The sequence below is a fragment of the Scyliorhinus torazame genome, chromosome 10, assembly GCF_047496885.1.
Source record: "Scyliorhinus torazame isolate Kashiwa2021f chromosome 10, sScyTor2.1, whole genome shotgun sequence".
In the NCBI taxonomy this organism is placed as follows: Eukaryota; Metazoa; Chordata; class Chondrichthyes; order Carcharhiniformes; family Scyliorhinidae; genus Scyliorhinus; species Scyliorhinus torazame.
The window spans coordinates 27502703-27526949 of record NC_092716.1 but is presented as its reverse complement, the minus strand read 5'-3'; the positions used below and the strand labels follow the sequence as shown (position 1 = coordinate 27526949).

At 45.7% G+C, this 24247-nt stretch overlaps 1 protein-coding gene across 1 annotated transcript in view; it reads left to right on the top strand.

Annotated features, from left to right (window-relative positions):
* Positions 1-1155: 1155 nt before the first annotated feature.
* LOC140430422 (cysteine-rich secretory protein LCCL domain-containing 2-like) overlaps positions 1156-24247 on the top strand; it is a 67283-nt gene continuing 44191 nt past the window's right edge. Inside the window, exons 1-7 of the mRNA XM_072517894.1 lie at positions 1156-1665; positions 2147-2433; positions 3635-3753; positions 10489-10621; positions 12316-12431; positions 13496-13596; positions 18314-18475. Of these exons, the coding sequence (XP_072373995.1) occupies positions 2209-2433; positions 3635-3753; positions 10489-10621; positions 12316-12431; positions 13496-13596; positions 18314-18475 (856 nt within the window). The 5' untranslated portion in view covers positions 1156-1665; positions 2147-2208. The remainder of the gene's footprint in view (positions 1666-2146; positions 2434-3634; positions 3754-10488; positions 10622-12315; positions 12432-13495; positions 13597-18313; positions 18476-24247) is intronic.

The following is a 24247-nucleotide window of genomic DNA, read 5'->3' as shown; positions in this document are numbered from 1 at the left end:
GTCAAGCAAGTGACCCGTCCAATTTGTGACCCCCCACCCCCCCTCCAAAAAAACCCACTCAAAACCTAATTTTAAACTAAGCTTCAAACTGTTCACCAAACATCAGGACGTTAACGTTTCACCCAACATAGTTCCTGAATGTCAGAATCCCAACTCGCTTCCCTCAGACATCAATACTTTAATCATCCCTGCACTGCGCACTTTGGTTAAATGCAGGACGGCGGGGGGTGGAATTCTAAAGTGGTGTCTCATTGAGTTGGACATGTGAAAGTGTGAAAGAACAATGGGGCGGCGATGATACATTTTAAATGAATTCTAAAAGGTCCACCCCGCAGCAACATTTCCACCTCGCCTGTTGTTGCAAAGTGCATAATGAACGTCCAAATATCATCTTGGGACGTGGGGGTGACTCTATGTGGCCCCTACCAGCACCGACTAGTCTCCCCCCCCCCCCCGAAGTGCCCTTCACGTTGATGTATTTGGTGTGTATCCCTGTATTTGGGGGAAGGGGGCGTTTAAAACAATTCCCTTAAACTATTGCCTTAAACTTAAGGGCGAGTGAAGATGTGTATTGATTATTGATGCACACTCCAATCAGTCACAATGCAACACAGAAAATGCTGGAAAGTATCAGTGGGTCTGTGTGGAGAGAGAGAAACAAGGGTCATTGTTTCCAGGACAACATGATTCCCAAACCCCTGTTTTCACCCCCGCCCCCCCCCCCCTCTCCAGTGTGCTACCGGACCTCCCGCTGAGCCCTCCCGGCCCTATTGCTCGTTATCCCGGTTGTTATCCCCCTGTCTCCCCCCCCCCCCCCGGCTACAGAGTTGAAAGCCCCTCCGGATAAGGCGCCTCTTTTCTCTTTGGGTCGCGGAGGAGTGGACTTTGGGACAGTGCTGGATGTCAGGGGAAGGGATTCCTTGGGAGAGGGTTTGTGGGGGGCGGGTGGGGTGACACTGCTTACTTCAGCAAACCCCTCTTTCACACACATCAGCTCAGTGGGATTGAAACACAGACACAGAAAATGCTGGACAATCCCAGCAGATCTGACAGCATGTGTGTGTGTGTGGTGGGGGGTGGTGGGGGAGAGAAAGACTGCAAGAGTTAAATTTTGGAGTCCGGATGACTGTGGAAGCTCAGAGAGATAGATTGAAGTGGAGAGAGAGAAAGAGAGAGAGAGACGTAGAACTGTCCCATTGCCTGACCTGGAGAGTGTAAAAGTTGTGCAAACGTGTAGCAGCAGAACACACACACACAACACAAGCCTCAGGTGAAGATGCTGTGGTGTGTGTGTTAGGAGACTCTCTCTGCATCAGGATGCAGTAACTTGTCATTTCTCTCTCTCTGTCTGCAGCGTCACAGCCCAGTCCGCAGCCAACAACATCATTTCACAGGATGTGACCAGCCTGCCTTTTACCCCCCTCCCGCTCTCCGGCACAGATATATATAGAAATTCACCAATCGATTCGTGCAGAGACGCAGTGAGCCGCCATCGGAACCCAGAGACAGAGCTGTAGCCGCGCCGGGAAATCGACCTGCAGCGAGCCGCGGCCCCTTTGAAATCGCCTCCTCTGAGCTGCGGAGATTCCTGAGCGAAGGCGAGCAGCTGGGGGCAGCATCCAGGGGCAACCTTTCCCCTCATCATTCCCACACTAGGGGTGCAAAGTGAGTAAAGGGGGAGGGGGGGGGGGGGGGAGTGAATGTGAAAACTTTCTCGGAGGCAGAAGTTTCTGACTGCCTTGGGCTCAATAGTCACCCCCTCTCCCCCCACCTTCCACCCCACCACCCCCACCTTCCACATCCAAAAAGGGAGCCGGGCAAACACAACCGGTGGGAAGCATTCGGAGCGACATGAGAAAAGACAGATGAATAAAGTGAGCTTTAATCCTTCATCATCAGGTCGAAGCATCCAATAAGGGGAAGCTTCCCAGTCTGTGTTGTGCTGTGCTAAACCACTTCACTTATTTGCTCCATCTGAATGTGCACCATGAACCTTCCAGCTGGTAAGGCCAGGCTGATTTCACTCCATTTCAACATCACTCCTGACCAATGGGGTTCTTTATACCACAGCTGGTACCCAATGTAAACACAAGGTCCAGTTATTTTATCAATAGGTGATTCTGACCTCTTTTTATCTTCCTCCCAGGTTGCTGCCATTGGCTGTTTGGTGCGGTGGTTTGATTTCGTTTGGCTGACCATTTCTCAGACATGGGTCCTACCCTCTCCTGGTTCCTGCTCGCCTTGGGATTGGCCTTGGTACAAGAATCCAGCTGCAGGGCCTTGCTCAACGCCTCGCGTTTCGACTCAGTGCTGGATCATTTCCTCTCCAGGAGCAAGAGGGCCATCCCCCAGATCGACAAAGACGAGGTTTTGCAACTTCACAACCACCTGAGGGGAGAGGTCTACCCGTCATCCTCAAACATGGAATACATGGTGAGTAGGTGCCACAGGGCTCCCCATCCCAGCATACTCTGCTGGCACTCATGTCAGTATCCCAGACATGGAGAGCAGGAAACAATGCATCTATCTGCTGTGAGCAAATGGGAAGTTTTGCTCTTGTTTTAGATTATTTTGCCCTTTTTTGGGCGAGCCGCAATTTAAAAACAAATCAGGCTTCCTTGAAGGTGCGGAATGCTCTGTGTGAATGAGACAGTCACCTAGAGCAGATAGATGTTATTGTACACTGTGCGATTGCTGCATTGCAATTGCTATTTCGATCATTCCAGAAAAAGCAAGGCGGTGCCTCGTGCACTCCTACCTGGGATTCCCAGTGCACTGTCCTGTGGGACAGTCCATCTATTGCTGGACCAGGCCTGGGCTGCACTGCCCCACTTGCCCTATCCTTGAAGCTCCCCGTATTGGGGGGGGGGGGGGGGGGGGCGGTGCTTGACTTCCTCCTTTCCAGATATATGGATGGAAGCATTACTTTACTTGTGTTTGGTTTGCCAGAATGGTGGTGATGCAAACCCAAGTAGGATGAACATAGGGAAAGTGTGAAGAAACCATTATTTATTGGCTTCTGCAAGACAAATCCATGAAATCCCCCTTTATAGCACCTTTTCAGTGTTTGCCCGTGGTTTCTGTTTTTTTCGAGACTTATTTTCCCAATGTGACTCTTTCTAGTAGACTGTGGGTGCCGTTAAAGCAAGATTATAATTCACATGAAGATGTTGGAGCAGGCAATGAATAAAAGTGCAGGGAAGAGTATTTAAGTAATGCATTATATTCAGTACTGTCAATCGAGAAAACTAGACATTTTAATATTAAATATTCGGCTATTACAGCCAACCTCTCTTATTTAACCTTTCCCCGACCAGCAAACGTATTCCTCAAATTCTTATAACTGGAGTTTAAGGTAATTTAGATGCAGAACTAAATGAATATAAAGAGGAATCTAAATGAGTAACTTCATCATCTGTGTTTTCATCTTTCAATTCAGATGCTTCTCAGCCATTATTACTGCACTGAACTGAAATGGTATGTGGGAATGAATGAACAGTAAATGGAGGGGTCTATAATAAAACTTAATGATGGGACTATTATAAGAAATGTTTTAATTCTAGTTGCTGCTCCTGCCTCAGAATGAATTGTTATTTGCATGCCATTATTGAATGTCTGGTGTGTTGTTTTGTAGGAGTGGGATAATGAATTGGAACGGTCGGCCGAAAGCTGGGCCCAGCAATGCGTTTGGGATCATGGACCTTCCCAACTGCTCAAGTCAATAGGTCAGAACTTGGCAGTGCACTGGGGAAGGTAAGAATCTTGCACAGGCACACTGTCACAGCTACAACTCGGTTTGCATGGATCAATTTGAAACAAGTACAGGATCTTATCATAGAGGATCCGATCATTTGGATGCACTACTCTGTGAGTCTAACACTATGGTGTACCTTGTGCGTCAGTCAGGGGAGGCAGTGGTGTGGTGGTATTGTCACTGGACTAGTAATCCAGGGACCCAGGGTAGAGCTCGAATCCCACCACAACAGTTGGTGGAATTTGAATTCAATAAAAAAATCTGGAATTAAAAGTCTAATGGCCACCAGTTGATTGTCATAAAAACCCATCTGATTCACCAATGTCGTTTAGGGAAGGAAATCTGCCATCCTTACCTGGTCTGGCCTACATGTGACTCCAGACCCACAGTAATGTGGTTGACTCTTAAGTGCCCTCAGGGATGGGTAATAAATGCTGGCACAGCCAACGGCTCACACATCCCATGAATAAGAAAAGAAAAATTACATTGCACTCTCCACCTCACCCGTAATTGCCTAGGGGGAAGCAAAAAAACAGATGAAAACTCAGGTTAAATTTGGGGGAACTAAACGCTGAGAAATTCACCTCTGGTCTCCTTTAAGTGATCCATCCATCCATCCATGTTATGATCCAATGGTCGATTTATATTATATTAAAAATGCTCTGACATTATACCGTTCGTGCCATCAAATAATGTTGTCAACTTTTTCCACAATGCATTTTTGCATCTGCATTCATAATGAAAATGACCAAAGTAATCTTGAATTCTGTAATTAACCCCGTCCACCAGTGGTGGCACTGTTTCGCCTTAGTGTTAAATCTCCCCCAGTTCCTCATCCAGTAGTGCTGATGCTCCATGCAACTCCACCACCCTGCATCTCAAATTGCCATAATTCTTTGCCATTTAACTCTAAGACTTTTCAAAGTTCTTATACTGTCCATATTTTCTACAAAATATTACGCATTGTCACAATTTTGGGTGAACATTTTACCATGATATGCCCGCAGCCAATTAATTACCCTGCAACTACATCATCTGACCAGCTGGTGGCTTTGCCTCACAATTTATTCAAAACGTTTTCTGAATAATTTCCAAGTGAAAAATTGCCTGTCACGCTTTCCCAGCAATTACAAATTTTAAAGCTCAAATAAAGATTTAAAATTTTGAAATAACTGTATTTCACAGTAAAATTACATCTCACATTGTCTCTTTTGTGCTGTAGTTCAAGTTTTTAATTTGAAAACTTGAATCTCTTCCAAAAACTTAGGATTGGATTTGATATTTTTGCCCAGAGATTTGATTCTGTGCGCTGAATTTCAATTGTTGCAATCTAAGAATGCTCATTATACCCAAACTCCTAGAAAACGTCAGCACAGCATTGGCATTGATCACATGTTTTCCTTCAGCCCCAAGCACTATTGTCTTTTATTGAGGTAAAGTTTACATTGAATATTTCTTTTCAATATAATAATCTTTATTGGTGCCACAAGTAGGCTTACGTTAACACTCTTACGTTCACACTGCAATGAAGTTACTGTGAAAATCCCCTAGTCGCCACACTCCGGCGCCTGTTCGAGTACACAGAGGGAGAATTCAGAATGTCTAATTCACCTGACAAACACGTCTTTCGGGACTTCTGGGAGGAAACTGGAGCGCCTGGAGAAAATCCACGCAGACGTGGGGAGAACACGGACAGTGACCCAAGCCGGGAATCGAACCTGGGACCCATCGCTGTGAAGCAACAGTGCTAACCACTGTGCCACCGTGCCGCCCTAAAGGGGCGGGTGGAGATGTGAGATAGCTCTATTGACAATGTATCTGCTTCTCACAAAGGAGGCCATGTGATGCAGTGGCAGTGTCTTTACCTGTGGGTGAGAAGCTCCTGATTCAAGTCTCACTTGATCGCTTTGGAAGGTATGTTCATAACATGGCCACAGGTTAGTTATCAGCCTGTTAATCCTTCCAATACCCCTCATGGCAGTTGGTAAGAGCAGGAGAGTTTCCTCGTCAGCCAGGCTGCAGAAGGAAACCGTGAACCAATGCAGTACTTTTTTAAGCCTAAACATGGACCAGTTGCCAATGCCCTCTGAGAGCATGGTACCTGAAGGAGGAGAAAACCTCAACAGGTGTATAAAGGTCAGATAGCAGGCACAATATGATATCTTTTCCATGCTGACATTTGTTCAGTCTTCAAAAAGAAAAATTACTAAGACCAAGTAATTATATCACCTGTATTTTTTGATGCAGTAGTAGCCTTCTGACCCTTGTGCTAGAAGCTCTGGTTTCAGGCCCCATTTCAGAGCCTAATGACCACTGAAGATACATGGCCAAACGGGATGATTATCAGCCAGAAAATCCTTCCAATATACCTGATGGCAGGTGGTAAGAATAGACAAGTTTCTTGCTCAGCCATACTGCAGAAGGCAATCGAAAAGAACTGTAGTATGTTGCCAAGCAAAATGGTGGACCAATCCAGTGGAAGTCCATGGTTGCCAGTTCCCTCTTAGGGCATGGTACCTGGAAGAGGAGTACTTATAGACATTGGAAAAAAAAGATAGTAGCAAATTGCTTACACTCATGAGACAGTGTTTGTAACTATTATTATCATTGGGTCAGAGAGAGACACAGATTGAGGCAAGTTGAATTTTCAAAACAAACAGCTATTCTGAAGGAAACAGGCAAGATGAGGAAAGAATCCTTTGACATCAGGCTCTCTGCCTGGGGATTGGAGTGGGGATCAACTGAATGGAGGGTTAATGATGAGGTGATTCACAGTGGTGCAAGAGGGATGGAAGCATACATGAGGCAGAATGGGAAGTTTAAAGGCAAAGAGGTGAGAGCATAATGGTTGGTAGGAAGGGGAAGAGATAGTGGAGGAGACACAATGGAAAAAGAAGGGGAGGGGCAAGCGTGAATGATTGGAGAGGGCGATTTCATAGAATCATAGAATCATAGAAGTTTACAGCATGGAAACAGGCCCTTCGGCCCAACCAGTCCATGCCGCCCAGTTTTTACCATTAAGCTAGTCCCAGTTGCCCGCACTTGGCCCATAACCCTCTATACCCATCTTACCCATGTAACTATCTAAATGTTTTTTAAAAGACACAATTGTACCCGCCTCTACTACTACCTCTGGCAGCCCATTCCAGACACTCACTACCCTCTGAGTGAAGAAATTGCCCCTCTGGGCCCTTCTGAATCTCTCCCCTCTCACCTTAAACCTATGCCCCCTAGTTTTAGACTCCCCTACCTTTGGGAAAAGATGTTGACTATCTACCTTATCTATGCCCCTCATTATTTTATAGACCTCTATAAGATCACCCCTAAGCCTCCTACGCTCCAAGGAAAAAAGTCCCAGTCTATCCAGCCTCTCCTTATAACTCAAACCATCAAGTCCCGGCAACATCCTAGTAAATCTTTTCTGCACTCTTTCCAGTTTAATAATATCCTTCCTATAATAGGGTGACCAGAACTGCACACAGTATTCCAAGTGTGGCCGTACCAATGTCTTGTACAACTTCAACAAGACGTCCCAACTCCTGTATTCAATGTTCTGACCAATGAAACCAAGCATGCCAAATGCCTTCTTCACCACCCTGTCCACCTGCGACTCCACCTTCAAGGAGCTATGAACCTGTACTCCTAGATCTCTTTGTTCTATAACTCTCCCCAATGCCATACCATTAACTGAGTAGGTCCTGGCCTGATTCGATCTGCCAAAATGCATCACCTCACATTTATCTAAATTAAACTCCATCTGCCATTCGTCGGCCCACTGGCCTGATTGATCAAGATCCCGTTGCAATCCTAGATAACCTTCTTCACTATCCACTGTGCCACCAATCTTGGTGTCATCTGCAAACTTACTAACCATGCCTCCTAAATTCTCATCCAAATCATTAATATAAATCACAAAAAACAGTGGACCCAGCACCGATCCCTGAGGCACACCACTGGTCACAGGCCTCCAGTTTGAAAAACAACCCTCTACAACCACCCTCTGTCTTCTGTCGTCCAGCCAATTTTGAATCCAATTGGCAACCTCACCCAGGATCCCGTGAGCTTTAACCTTCTGCAACAACCTACCATGCGGTACCTTGTCAAAGGCTTTGCTAAAGTCCATGTAGACAACGTCTACGGCACTGCCCTCATCTACCTTCTTGGTCACCCCCTCAAAAAACTCAATCAAATTTGTGAGACATGATTTTCCACGCACAAAGCCATGCTGACTGCCCCGAATCAGTCCTTGCCTCTCTAAATGCTTGTAGATCCTGTCTCTCAGAATACCTTCTAGCAACTTACCTACTACAGACGTTAGGCTCACCGGTCTGTAGTTCCCAGGCTTTTCCCTGCTGCCCTTCTTAAACAAGGGCACAACATTCGCCACTCTCCAATCTTCAGGCACCTCACCTGTGGCTGCCGATGATTCAAATATCTCTGTTAGGGGACCCGCAATTTCCTCCCTAGCCTCCCACAACACCCTGGGATACATTTCATCAGGTCCCGGGGATTTATCTACCTTGATGCGCTTTAAGACTTCCAGCACCTCCTCCTCTGTAATATGCACACTTCTCAAGACATCGCTATTTATTTCCCTTAGTTTCCTAACATCCATGCCTTTCTCCACCGTGAATACCGATGAGAAATATTCATTCAGGATCTCACCCAACTCTTGTGGCTCTGCACATAGATGCCCTTGTTGATCCTTAAGAGGCCCTACTCTGTCCCTAGTTACTCTTTTCCCCTTTATGTATTTGTAGAATCTCTTTGGATTCTCCCTTGCATTATTTGCCAAAGCAATTTCATGTCCCCTTTTTGCCCTCCTGATTTCCCTCTTAACTCTATTTCGACAATCTCTATACTCTTCAAGGGATCCACTTGATCCCAGTTGCTTATGTACGTCATATGCCTCCTTCTTCTTTTTGACCAGAGTCTCAATATCTCGAGTCATCCAGGGTTCCCTACTTCTACCAGCCTTACCCTTCACTCTAAAGGGAATGTGCTTACCCTGCACCCTGGTTAACACATTTTTAAAAGCCTCCCATTTACCAGCCGTCCCTTTGCCTGCCAACAGTCTCCCCCAATCTACCTCTGCAATTTGAAGGGAGCTGCTGAGGAGCTTCTGCCTAACCCAAAGCACACATCTAGCTTGCATCTATTGGTTGTTCAAATTGGCATACCATGCCCTCCCACCCATTCGAAAGAAAAGAAGTCGAGATTTCTACTAACCTGTTTGTGATTAGCACTGCTGCCTCACAGCGCTAGGGACCAAGGTTTAATTCTGGCCTTGGCGACTGTGTGGAGGTTGCACGTTCTCCCCGTGTCTGCTTGGTTTTCCTCAGGGTGCTCCAGTTTCCTCCCACAGTCCAAAAGATGTGCAGGTCAGGTGGATTGGCCATGCTAAATTGCCCCTTAATGTCCAAAGATGTGTAGGTTATGTTAAGGGATTACTGAGATAGGGTGGTGGTGTGGGCTTGGGTGGCATGTTCTTTCAGAGGGTCAGTGCAGATCCAATGGCACGAATGGCCTCCCCTGCACTGTAGGGATTCTATAATTAAGAGTGAGAGAGGTGGAAGAAGAAAAGAAGAGTGAAGATGGTCAACAGGAAGCAGAAATTTGGGTATTTGTCATGTATTAGAATTGAGAGAATATGGGGAGGGATTTTCCACGCTCCCTGTGACGTGTTACCCGACAGCGGGAGGTGGCCCGTCATTGGCCGGTGGCGGGATATTCTGGTCCCGTCACTGTCAATAGGATTTGCCACTGGATCCACCCCAGGCCACTGGGAAACCCACAGCTGAGATTCCCTCTTGGTGAGTCCAGACAATTCCGCCGGCAGAAACGGTCGGGAAAAATTCCGACCTGTGAGTTCCAATCCCAATATAGCAGTTGGGAATTTGGATGTTAACAGAATTGTTAAAAATACTGCTTTTGCTACAAGTCACAAAAGCCCAACAGGTTCATTAATGTCCTTTTGGAGGGAAACCTATCATCCTTACTTGACCCAGCCTGTAAATGACTACAATCCCACACTAACATAATTGACTCCTTACTGCCCTCTGTATCAAACTGATTATTTCTAATGTTTGCCAATACAAATATAAATCACTTAAAGTTAACTTTGTTTTCCTAACAAACTCATATTTTTAGATGGATGTATAAATCCTCCCTCTTATAATGGGAGCTCTGCAAACGCTCTGACCCTGTAATCAAACTCGGAGCCCCACCAGAGCTGGAATTGCAGAACTTCAGCTTCTCAGCCCCTGAGGTCCTAAATTGATGCGAGATTTGCTACTTAAATGAATAATAACATAAAATTAAGGACAGAATTTAAGACTTTTAAAGAGGATTGAATTTTATTCTGTGCACGCCCTGTTTAAATTGAACCCTGCTTCACTTGAATACTTTATCTGGACTCACTATGTAAGTATGGGCAGCATGGTAGCACACTGGTTAGCACAATTGCTAACAGTGCTAACCACTATGCTACCGTGCTGCCCAAAGTGTGGCGACTAGGGGATTTTCACAGTAACTTCATTGCAGTGTTAATGTAAGCCTACTTGTGACAATAATAAAGATTATTATGATTATTATTAACCAGCTGTCCAGCTAACTAAGCTAAATTGACCCCCTCACCAAGCTTGTTTTGGATTAAATAGGTATTAATGACTGGTTCACCAATAATACGTCCTGCGAGTAACGGCTGTGTCAGATTAACGCTTCTGTTGTTTCAGATATCGTTCCCCAGCTTCCCATGTGCAAGCATGGTATGATGAAGTAAAGGATTACACCTACCCATATGCACATGAATGCAACCCTTGGTGCCCCGAGAGATGTTCCGGTGCAATGTGCACTCACTACACTCAAGTAAGTCAAATGCCCGAGAATCACATTACGTTTTGAAACAAATACACAAACCAAATAACGTAAAGGCCAAGTGGTTATTGTAAAGAGCAAAATGTTTGTGTATTCTGGTTGGGATTTACAGCACTTCTGACATTAGTTAGAAACAATTGAATTTTAACCTTTGTTGCTATATCTGCATTGCAGTGGATACATGAGCAAGGTCAGTTAACTTCAAGGGGAGGTGTGACAAAGATTTAAACAATGATTAGTCAAACAATTATGAAGCAAGACAGATTTGATTGGACTTTGCCGAAATCAAACTGATGGCATGGGATCACACTGATGAGATGGTCTTCCACTGCTTCAGTTTGTTCGTTGCAGTATTCACTACAGATGGCAAGGAGATTTCAAAGCTCTCAGGGAGCCTTATTGCTCTAAGAATATTATTTTTAACCATGCTCGTGTTTGTGGACATTACCTGTCCAATGGACTCTGCATTGATGTTAAATTTTGATCAGCGTGCAGGTGCTGGTGACTGTATATGCCTGCGGCCTATGTTGTATTTATGCTCTGACATTTGGGTGGGACACACGTTAACGAATATCAATCACTGATTTGAGATAGCCGTGGAAAATAAAGTGATATGCAAGTTCAAGCAGCACTATGTGGATTAAATATGATCAGTGTAGGGAACATAACACAAGGTGGGATGCAGGCCAGCAGACAGTGTGAGGAAGATACTGAAATTCTGGCCAGCTGGCGCGTGCTGCCAGCTCCGAGAAATACATTAACAGCCCCTCGCTTGGTGCTGTGTTCAGACTGCAACCTCGTTAGCAAAGTTTTTTTTTAATAGGCCATTACTTTAGTGCCAATGATGGATAAACAACTGTCATTAGGATGTGAATGGTGTTCTAATTGAGCTGAAACCTGCTTCAAGTCTTTAGAAGCAGCCACTGGGCCAATAAACGTGGGCTTGGTGTTTACTGTGTCGCGCAGTAAATTTCACAGGAGCTGTTTCCTATAGGGCCGGGTACTAAATCTTAAAATGATTTTTTCCTGGACATCCTGCAGTCTCCCTTTGGGCAGAGGTGAAAAATTGTTTTGCGTTTTCAGATTTCTGGAAACTAAATTTGCCCTGAGACCTTTGTTGTTAATTTTTTTTAAAAAAAGAAGCAGGTTTGGACAGTGCCGACGCGATGCTCCAACTCTACAAACATTGACATCCCATAAAGGTTGTTGCAATTTGCCGCGGGCTGTATCTTGATTCATTTCATAATTAAGAATGGGCTACGCACCAGATCATCTGCCTTTGTGCTTTCACCAATACACTATCCTGAACATCTGCAGACCATTCACTCATGGATCTGACCACTAACTATTCCTTGGCCTTGTATCAAAAGGACAATTCAGCCTTTTGCCTTTCTTGAGCTTGTGTTTGTGCTTTGCACTCTCACTCACCCTCAATCTCATTTCCTCCCATAATCGTCCCTTAGTAGAGATTATACAATGTTGATTATTTTGCAGCCTGTTAAATCAAACGCTTGTCTTGAATGAGTAAAGATGGTTAACTAAGTTGCCTATCTTCTCTTTCAAACCAAAACAAGAAAGTTGCCTCTGCTTATTTTCACTTTGGTTAGCAGTAAGCTATGTTCTGCGCACAAGATGTTCTTAAAGCTCAATTCTTTGTTTAACATTCATTTTGTATTTATTTTCAGTTGGTTTGGGCAACAACAAACAGAGTTGGCTGTGCTGTTAATGTCTGCGGAAGAATGAATGTATGGGGAGAAATCTGGGAGAATGCTGTCTATTTAGTATGCAATTATTCACCAAAGTAAGTTATTAATCATCATCATATAATTTATGCAGATTTATTGCCATTTAGGCAATATGTAACATGGAATCCTTGGATCTGGCGAACAGTTGTATTGCTTTTACAGAGCAATTGGTGAATAACACATTTATTTGTTCTCTATGGAGTGTGTATGTATCAAGTTACACGCAATGTTTCATTGACCTGGTCAAAGAAACAGATGTGAGAGGGAAAACCCATCACTTTATTTTAATCCTGACGGTGATGTACTTCTTTTATTCATTCCTTGGATTTGAGTGTCGCTGGGAAGGCCCCTATTTGTTAGTCAACCCTAATTGCACTCGAGGAAGTGGTGGTGTGTCACCTTCTTGAACTGCCGTAGTCCATGTGGTGTAGATACACCCAGAGTTGCGGAGGCAGCGGCAACATTGGCTTCAGCGCCCCCATTTTACGGAACTGCCAATCAGTCAGGGTCAGTCCGGCGACATTGCGAGATAAAATATATATATCGGAAAATAACCAGATTGGACTTGGATCTCATGTTCGAATAACCTGTCAATTGTTTCTCTTGACATAGTTAATGGCCATTTGGGCAAAATACCAGAGGGCTGCTGATCAGGAATGATAATCCAGAATGAGTCACTAACTTCAGGAGAAGTAGGAAGTAAACTCTTGGGACTAATGTTTATTTTGAGTTCAACACAGCTACCTTTGCTTTTAGTTTAGACATGGACTTTTCTTTTGCTTGAATAAGTGTAGCAAACAGATTTGCAAAAAACTCGGGAGATCCTCCTCTCACCTATAACTTTGAACCATTTCTCTGGATTGTAGGTGATGAGAAATAGCAGGTTTCCCTTCTGTAGTCCAGACATTTATTACTGTGATGGATGGCATGCTGGAGCATTGCTTTATATTACATGATGATAACCATTCTCGCTCAGGATCATACACAAATTTGGCACCTACATTTGGCCTTCATTCAAGAAGCAAAGACACGTAGCTTCATTAGAAAACTTTATTTTAGATTATTTCATCTGAACTGAATTTAGATTTACCTGAATTATTTTCTGTTTTTAACTAACCAGGGGGAATTGGATTGGAGAAGCTCCTTATAAGCATGGCCGACCATGCTCAGAGTGTCCACCCAGCTACGGCGGAGGCTGCAAAAACAATCTCTGCTATAAAGGTACATAAATCTATTGTGCTGCACCCAATAAAATAGATCAGCAAAACACCTTTAACATCCAAAAATAATTCTTACATTTATTTAACAGGAAACACAGGTGGTTTGAACATGGATAAGTGTTTAATTACATTTTGTCCAACATTTTTTGTCACCAATACAACCAAAGTCACTGAGTTAGTGTAGCTCAGCGATCACTGTGGCTGCAAACAGTAACACAAGGGGGGCAATTCTCCGCGGCGCCCGCGCCATCGTGAACACCGTCACGTTTCACGATGGCGCGAACAGGGCCCGGGCACGACCTATTCTGGCCCCCACAGGGGGCCAGCACGGCGCTGGAGCGGTTCACGCCGCTCCAGCGTCCTTACGCGGTGCCAAATGGGCGCCGTGCCAACCCGCGCATGCGCAGTTGGGCCACACCATCCTGCACATGCGTGGGGATCGTCTTACGCACGCCGGCCCCTCACCAACATGGCGCCGGTGTTCTGGGGCCACGCGCGGAAGGAGGTAGGCCCGGGGGGGGGGGGAGAGGCCGGCCCGCCGATCGGTGGGCCCCGATCGTGGGCCAGACCCCATTGGAGGCCACCCCGGTGAAGGAGCCCCCCCCCACAGGCCGCCCCCCACCCCCAGCATTCCCGCAGAATTCCCGCCGGCAGCGGCCAGGGGTGGACGGCGCCGGCGGGAACCTGTCGTGTCGTAGCGGCCGCTCGGCCCGTCCGGGCCGGAGAATCGCCGCTCACCGGTTCTCCGAGCGGCCCGGTGCAAATCGCGCGCCGCTGGTTTCCGGGGGGGGTGGGAGAATCGTGTGCGGGGGTCGTGGGAGTGTGGCGCGATTCGCGCGGCGCCCTGGCGATTCTCCCACCCGGCGTGGTGGGGGTTGAATCGCGCCCAAGGTCTCAGTTAGTGGCTGTCGTTCAGATGAATTGGGTGAAGGTGAAATGTGAAGCTAGCACTCATTTGGGAGAAGGTGGAAATAAAGGCCTGGGTTGAAAGTACCTGAAGTATGAGTAATGGAGACAGGTAAAGTCCGTAAGCAGAGGAATAGACTTAAAGCTTTGAGTTGGGATATGAAAATGAAGGGGCTGGATTCTCCGCCATCGGGATTCTCTGTTACGGGGGCAGTGCACCCACGCCCGGGGAGTTCCTGCCGGCGGGGGCGCGCCACACCAGAAAACCGATGCGGCGGCACGGAGAATCCCGCCCAAGAGGTCAAGTTCAGAATGAGAAACGGCCAACTGGCTCTAAAACCTGGGTAATTATGATTATATTGGGGGATTGAAAACTAAACCTTTCATCCCAAATTGAAGATCAGAGCAGAGGAATAATAAAAAGGGGAGCATAATCGAAGGAGAATAGGACAGACACCATTTTGCACCAACAATGGAAATGCAGAAGAAAATCTGGATTCTTGAAATGGAATATTCTAGATATCATTTGTGCAAAAAAGACTGAATGCAAAATAGCACCAATCAGAATTATAATTAGCTGTAATCATTTAGGATTATTGCTTTCCGCTGTCAATTTAAATTTAATTGAGTTGAACACTCCAACAATTAGTTTATTGCAATACAGTGGCCGCAATCTATCCGTTGCATCCCGCCGGAATCGGGACGGGACACAGCCGGTAGATCCGTGGAGAGGCCTCTCCCGGGATACCCGACGGTCTTGCGCCTCGCAAAATCTAATCAGACATCGCAATCTGAATCCTTCTCATAATAGGCGGGACCCAGACTTGCATGGTTAAAATAGTTGAAAAGCATTTATATCTAAGCGTGCACCGGATGGAGTGGCCACCCGGTATCTATCGGCCTCACTGGGGAGACCCCAGCTGAGCGCCGTTTAGCACTGGTTCCCACAAACCAGGATCAAGCAGAACGGAACTTGGGGGTGGGAGGTGGGGTGGGGATGGGGGGTGGGGGTGGGGTCTCCCAGGCGATCGGAGGCTCCCGGGTGGTCAGCCCTTGGGCAGAATGGCTCCCTGGCACCTTGGCACTGCCAGCCTGTCACCCTGGCAGTGCCACCTGGCCAGGCTGGCACCCAGGTGGCACTGCCAGGGTGTTTAGGTGGCACCTGGCAGTCACTAGGTCACATGCTGGCGTTTTGCCCACACTGGAAACAGGCCCTCGGGGTGCCCTGCCCGTGTGAGGTGGGGTGTGAAGGAGGGGAGGGGGAACTGAAGGACCCTTTTGTAGGTGGGTCAGGCATGAGGGGAGGGACTGGTGGTCACGTCGTGGTTGGGGGGGGGGGGGGTTCGAGACATCGGGGCACCATTTAAAAATGCCGCCCGATCTCTTCCTGCACTGAGGAGCTCCACTCGCCAAAGCACCTCAGTGCAAGAATTGCGGCTAGGTGCGGCCTTGGTGGCGGAGACAGGGAGGGGACGATCCCCGCCGGGGTCAGAGATGGCAACAAAGTGCCATTAGAAAGCAGGGTCATTACCGCCGCTTGTAATCCCACCCAGAAAGGACACTGACTATTTTTGGTTAGATCGTGATCTGTATTTCTCAGGAAGGTTCCTTTTTTTGTAACACTGGGACAGGCATCACATCAGTTTTACATTGGCTGTACAATGCCTAGTTTACTCATGGCGTTTAAAATTTACCTCAGTTTAAATATAAATATGGCCATTAGGAAAAGTAACTGGTGCAATTAAAATCACATTATGCGGTTTCCAGCTTATTTTTCTGTTGTTACAAGTAAAAGATTCCAATGTCTCCCCACTCAGCCTAAATTAATATCATTTTCACGCGACTAATTTTAAATTCTTAATCCAGTTGATTTTGGCTTGCATAATCCACTCAGGCGATGAATAGCTGCTTGTTTCTAAACAGAACCTTTCATTTTGAGCTGCCGGGTACTTTTTTAACAGTTGGCTTGGCACTAACAACCTTCTGAGGAGAATTGAGAGATTATTGTGCTCCAGTTTATTTCTGTTGGGGACAGGTAAGGTGACATGCAAATGGAAGGAAATATAACCCAGCCAAAGAATCAGGAAAAGGACGCGAGAGTTCCCTCAATAGCTGTGACCAGACGGAGCCACACTAATGAGGAAAGTCCCAGGCCCCCATCCTCGCTTTGTGTTGACTGGCCCGACGTATCCTTATTTCTAACAGGAAAATAAAACGGCCAGGATTCCTGCTGCAAAGGGTTGTGCACAGACCCCTGCTGGAAATAGGTGTGGTCAGGTTTGAGATTCGATGTAATAATAATAATAATCTCTTATTGTCACAAGTAGGCTTCAGTGACGTTACTGTGAAAAGCCCCTAGTCGCCACATTCCGGCGCCTGTTCGGGGAGGCCGGTACGGGAATTGAACCCGCGCTGCTGGTCTTGTTCTGCATTACAAGCCAGCGGTTTATCCCACTGTGCTAAACCAGCCCCAACCAGTAACGCCTCCTGAGCCCCTTGCCACTCCACTCAGGCCAGGCTTGTATCATGTACTCCTGTCCAAAACTGCGACTCAGAACGAGGAAAAACCCGATGGGTTGAAGTTTAGTGGCCCTCACTGCCATCTAACCGGAGATACTTTCTCCCACCATCGCTGGTAATGTACTCAGACACAGCATTTTTGCTGTTAAAACTACACTGTACATACAACCAATGGAAGAGAGTTTTTCATGAGTCATAGAATTTACAGTGCAGAAGGAGGCCATTCGGCCCATCGAGCCTGCACCGGCCACACCTCCGCCCTATTTGGATTGACATTTTTATTTTCATACACTTTACTCTTTGATATGTAAAGCAAAATTAGGTTAGATTGAGCGAGATATGGGGGGGGAGGGAATTTCCCACCCGTGTTTCTGGCGGGCGGGGATGGCGGCGAGGTGGAAAATCCACATGGAGCCTCCAATTGGCTCTCATACCGTCGGGATTTCTTGTTGCGGTTGTCCCCGACTCCCCTCCATTTATGTAATGGGATTCCTGCCATGAGAGGTGGGGGATCCTATTAACATACATTGTAATATCATAGCGAGCTTCCCCATCACAGGGTGGGGGGGGGGGGGGGCATAAAATCCAACCCGTGGTGCCTTTGTCTAAGCACTTGAGTATTTCCAAGATGTCCATTTATATTTAGACATATGTATGCGTGTGTGTGTCACGTATGTGTCACAGAGCGTAGAGCATATTTTACAAAGAGATGGTCAGTGGTTGAGCTAGTAGCTGATGTATAAACCTACTTGCTAATACTTGTGCATATTTTGCAAGTAGCCTTTTGGTCTCGGCAGAGGACCTTCCAATCTTTTTTTGCGGGGGACGGGGAAACAAATTGACCAATTCGTTCTGCTTTTCAAAAATCTAGGCTTCTATTTTCAAAGGTGAGGTTTATTATTGGTGTGCAAGTTTATGAGTGTTGGCGTATTAGGGTCGGTTAGTTCAATTGGCTGGAAGGCTTGTTCATGATGCGGAGTGGCGCAAAACAGCTTGTTTTCATTTCCCACACTGGCTGAGGTTGTCTCTCACCTCTTGCCTCTTGCCTCTCACCTGAGGTGTGGTGACCCCCAGGTTAAATCATCACCAGTCCGCTCTCTCTCAAAAGGGGAGAGCAGGCTATGGTCCTCGGGGGGGGGGGCGGGGGGGGGGGGGGTGTAAACTGGGAAGAGGAAATTGAAACACATGAAAACAAAGTGAAAAAAATGTCTCGGTTCACTGCATCTGAATTAAAGTTCTTGGGCCCTGGTGTGCAAAACGCTACTTAACTTTGTTTCAACATTTGTTCTTAGACAAAGCAATGAGACCACAGCACGAGCAAACCAACGAAGTGGAGCCTCCCCAGGTCAACACAGACACATTAATCCCATGGACCGTGCCACATTCCCAACCAAACCCTCAACCTCAACCTCAACCACACCCAAAGGAGGAGCCTAACAGCGTGGAGTACATGAGTAAGGATGAATTTGAGCTTTATGCCTCGTACACTTAAATGCTGCAGTAAGCATCAGGAATGTAAAGTGCTGCTTTGAAGTATAGCCTTGCACAGCTCCCTAGTGTCTCAGGAGCGCAAGTGAAGATTGGTCTTTATTGGAATGCATAATTCCAAATTAGATTCAGAAGCTGAAAGTGGGCTAATAGTAATGTAGCAGTAAGCATTTGTATGGGTGATCCATTTAATTACAAATGGAATCCCCACCAGGCAGTGAGGGATGGCTGTAACCGCATATGTAGAACCAATGATCTGTGAGGAACTTTTGTGCACATGGCCGTAAAGGTGCTTGAGATAGGGACGCATAGCTTCTTGGCACCTTATATTTATAGTTAGAATAGAAACAAAAACATAATTATTCATGAGCATCGGTAATGTCAGTTCTCCTCCTTTGTGTATGCCAGCCGTAGCTAGTTATAGTTTAATATTTTGGCCTTCTTTTGCTGGTCAGTGTTTCCTCTCTGGTCCTTCATTCCATTCCCCTTCCTCATACGTCCTCCTTCACCAATTCCAAAACTTTAGAATTATTTGCTGCGCCTCGTTGTAATGGAGACAAGTTAATGCTTTCTAATATTTATTGTAGAACAGTGCTCAGTACTTTTCTGTCACTTGTCCATCATGAGAACAGTAAATGCCAAAATCAAGACGTTTGTTTGTGAAAGAAAAAGTACACGATCCTTGGACTTTATAAGTAGTAGCTGGAAGCACTAAATCAAGGATTTTGTACTAAACCTTTATAGGTCACTGGTAAAGCCCCAGTTGGAGTATTATGTTTAATTCTGGACGTCACAATCTTTCGGAAGGATGTCAAATCCTTGGAGAAAATATCAAGGAAAGTTATCCGAATTATACAAGGGATGAGGGACATCAGCCAAGCGGAGAGACTAGAGAAGCAGGAGCTGTTCTCCTTAGAACATAGAAAGCTAAGGGGAGATTTAATAGCGATGCTCAAATTTATTAAGGGTCCTGATAGGATAAATAGGGAGAAATTAAATGTAAAGGAAAGACCTATTGTAGGGGCATGGGGAGAAAGCAGGGTGGTGGGGCTAATCGATACCTATCAATGCACTGGCAGAGACACTAGGGCTAAATGACCACCTTCTGTGTTGTAGGACTCTATACTGGTACAGCAAACCATTAACATTTTCCACCTTGTAACATTGGGATCTTTCCCAAAGATTCAACCGTCTTCATTTCAGCTCTCAATCCTTCAGGTTTGTGTAGTCCTGATAATTCAAACTCTACAGTCCCAACTATCCTTTATTAAAGCAATAGTTCCCATGACATTTTCCTGTGTCTCATCTGTCTTGAAGTCTGCTTAATCCAGACAAGCCAAGGTGGTTAAGATTTCTATCGTAACTCCCAAGGCATGATTCAGAGCAAAGGATGCTGTATATATGGTTTATATGTTTATATGGGGCTGGTTTAGCACAGTGGGCTAAACAGCTGGCTTGTAATGAAGAACAAGACCAGCAGCGCAGGTTCAATTCCCATACTGGCCTCACTGAACAGGTGCCGGAATGTGGTGACTAGGGGCTTTTCACAGTAACTTCATTGAAGCCTACTTGTGACAATAAGCTATTATTATTATATGCTACTTATCAGCATACAGGATCTTTAAGATGGGAGATGCCTTTCTCTTTGTGAGCATTCACTAAATGCTTCTGGGAGACGCTATTCACCCAGGATAGATTGAAGACTCAGTAATAGTGAGGTTATTGGGTAATACAAATCTAACCATTGCCCTCAATGCCTTTGTTTGGAGACTCAAGTTTACCTGACTTTCAGCCGCATTATGGGTCTACACAATTTCGAGACTTCAATTTGTGCAGAAGAGATTATCTTGTGAACTAGGCAAGAGGCCGGACCACTAATGAAAGTGTGATTGGATATTGGTAATATATTCCCTGTTCTGAACATCCAATATTTCTTTGATTTGGGCCCCATTTCCTAATTTAGCCAGTACAGATGGGAGAAGGGGGGGGGGGAAAGAGAAAACCCTTCATCTGTAGTAAAGCCACAAGCTGACAAAGTTAGGACAGCCCATTCCATCTTTTGTGAAACAGCTTGAGGTGGTTTCCGGACTCGTCATTCCCCTCGTCCCAGTGGGTTTGGATGATTCAGATTCATCAAGAACTCTCCACTTTAAACGTTTGTCATTCTCCCTCCGCCACCACTGTTTGTCTCGATGCAATTACATCAATGATCAACTTTCCAGGCATACCCGGGTGGCATTGAAAGAATGGGCGTGGAGTGATCACATGGAGCTTTGACACATAAAGGGCTCTGCTGCACCTTATTTTACATCAATTTAGGTCTAATTATATTTATGGATTATAAAAAAGACCCAATTGTCCCCTATGTCATTTAAAACCTTTTTTTGGATCAAATTTAAGAACAACCTTTCAGTCCGGCTGTCCATTATGGCTTTTCATATACATATATATTCTCATCACCTCACCAGGCTCAGGCACTACAGTACCTGCTCCCAGTCCTAGCCATTCTCCTAAATTCCTCTTCCTTTTCCTTCTGTGCCCCCAACCCACATTACACCGATTGATGAAATGCTGTGTAAGTTTAGTCATTTGCAAATACAGTTGCTCATGCTTTTGAGAACACAGGCTTTTGGCATAGTTTCAGCAGTGAAAATGAACAAAACGGGAACAGTGTCAAAGTTTCTTGTGGTCACTTCAAGCCCATTATTTTGGCCACTTTCAATGCCATCCGGGTACACCAGTTCATCACCTGTCACGTTCATTGCCTATGCTTACTATTTATGTACCCGTTCTTCAAACTCAACCACTTCAACCATTCCTTATTTTTGGTCATTCCTCAGAATGTTATTTGTGTTATCTGTGTTGCCTGTTCTTTGATTATCAGTCATGCATGTTAACCCGACTGGATCTGTTCCTTGCACCATCACCTTTTCTGGCAGCGGCTGTTCTGTAATTCTACCATCCTATAAGTGAAATACTGTCCGTGACTCTCTGCAACCACCATGAGAACTATGAACGCCTGTAATAAAGAACAAACAACCGATCGTGTCTCTTCCGGATATGCCTTGAATGGTTTAATTTGCATGAAATGCGATGCCTCTGTTAATTTTATATCTTTCTGTCATTTGGGGGAGTGCATTTGCTAAATATTGACTCAGATTAAGTCATATATTCATAGAGGTCTACAGCACAGAAAAGGCCCTTCGGCCCATCCCATCTGTGCCGGTCAAAAACCAACCACCTAACTATTCTAACCCCATTTTCCAGTACTTGCCCCGAAGTCCTGAAACTTAAAATCTAATTAAGCATTATACCGATAAACTCAGCTTTCTGACTTAGTGGTTGCTTAGTGAACATTGGGGCCGAGCTGATCTGAAAAAAACACTGCTTATGGGAGTAACAGGTTTAACTTCTCCATACCACAGACTGTGAAAATAAGGGGTGGACCCAGCTTCATCAGAGCAGCTTTTGACTTGGGTCGATATCAAGTAAATTAATAGAATCATTACTGGATTAGGAAAAAATACAGATCTCAGATCTAGAAAAGACAGAGTCCTATAACTGTGCGATTCTCCAAACTTTCATTTCTTGTGCATCTAACTGTGGACAATGTTTCCTGTGAAATTAATAAAACCGGCATTCAATTTAGTTCCAAATAAACCAGCAACATGATTTTAAAAGTGCAAATATGGGGCAGGATTCTCCGGTCCGCCAGCCGTGTGTTTATAGGCCGCATGCCAATCACAGGCGGCGGGAGTCCATCTTCCCGCCTATTGTCGAGGGATGTCCTAATGTAAACACCCCATGTCGCCGTGAAACCCGCTGGTGGGGCTGCGCTGCCGGCAGAACATTGAATCGCAACGACCAGAGAAATCTGGCCATGATTTTCTTAATCAAGTGCATATAAATTCTGCCAAATAAATTTCAAGCTAAATTAATCCGGTTCACTCCTCTTTCATTTCAGCTGCATGTTCAATTTTCAAGCAAGGGTTTTCATAGAATTTACAGTGTAGAAGGAGGCCATTTGGCCCATCGAGCCTGCACCGGCCCTTGGAAAGAGCACCCCACCTAAGCCCCACATCTCTACTCCATCCCCGTAACCCCACCTAACCTTTTTGGATACTAAGGGCAATTTAGCATGGCCAATCCACCTAACCTGCACATCTTTGGACCAAGTTTTAACTTTGCAGCATTACATGCTGTATATCTAAACAAGTAGAAGCATGTCAAAATTGAAGAATTTGCATCCTTAATAACACGGTGCGATTTAATAAATAAAAGAGTCCTGTTTTGGGCGGGTTTGCAGGGTCATTCCCAGTGCTTGTAGCACCGGGAACGATCCCGCTATCGAATGAGACTCTGTTAAAAAATGACAGAGTCTCGTTCCCCGCCGAGGACGCACCCAGTCGCATTTCCTTCACTGAGGAGCTCCACTCCCCACTGCAAGAAGAGAAATGGTGCCCGCAATCTCTCGACTCCCCAGTGTGACTCCCCAACTCCTGTTGGGGGATCCTCAAGCCCCCCCCACCCCACCTCCTATGGGCAGGGCACCCCCGGGCCCGATCTCCAGCTTTGGAAAAATGCCATCCGGACACCTTGGCAGTGCCAGCCTGGCACCCTGGCAATGCCCCTGCCAGGCTGGGCACCAAGGCAGCGTCAGGCTGGAACCCAGTCCCAGTCTTATTATTGTTCACTCTTCTGAATTACAGCTACTACCTAGCTCCGTGGTCCCATATTCTACCTAAACCTGCCTCCAAGCCCTGTTACTGTCATTTCTTGTTCATATAACCTCTGCTTAAGGGCGTTATTTTCTCGCACTATCTCCTCTGGTCCTCAATTTAAGTTTCTAATTCCTCCTGACTTTGCATTTCTTGAATAAGCTCTTGCCACAAAATAGGACATTGAGCTCACAGCTAAGCCTTTCCCCATAACTCCTCAGTTGCTCTCTTTATTTCTCTCGGAGGCTGACTGATTGTTGTATCCTTTACACTCCGGCACGTAACTCGGTCTGGGAGGGCCTTTGCTTCTAGAAGCTGGGCCCTGCAGCCTTTGTCTTTCTCTTCAATGTCTCGTGCTTCCTGAAGAGGTCACTCTCTCAGGCCTGCAGTGAGTGGATTTCCCTTCCTCATAAGGGCCCCTGTATTTAATGAACCAATGCCATGTCTAGACAAGCACTTGATAACAGATTCATGCTATTATGTCCCCGCCAGTCCCCCACCACTACCCCCCTCAAATAACAATTGCAATGTTACCAATGTATGCGTAACTAGGTCGTGATCTTAGTTATAACTTTTCAGTGTCCTTTCCGCATTTGTCAGCTGTTGGAATCTTTTAGGCCATTAGCACAATATGTCTGAGTCCTGGAAATGGCTTGCATTTGGGTGAAGAATCTTTTTAATTCTCAGCAACATACGCCATCCAGCTTTCACGAGGAAGATCCAGTCCCATTGCTTGTGTCTGGTGCGCAGGGCAGCCCATGGTTTATGGAACTTTTAAAGGAGTTTCTGTACGGGGTGCCTGTTCTTCCCGCTGCAAATACTAGGGCTGACCGTGAGCACTGAAGAACAAAAACTAAATAACTTTTTAAAGTATTCGCTAAATAAACAATTCCTACACTCAAAAATGCTGACAGAGATGGAGCAATTACTTCCTGGTCGTTGACGAGGCCCCGATCATGTTGGGTTGACTTCCTCATTGTGTACTCGAGTTAGGACCTGGGGCAGGAATTCCCAAATTAG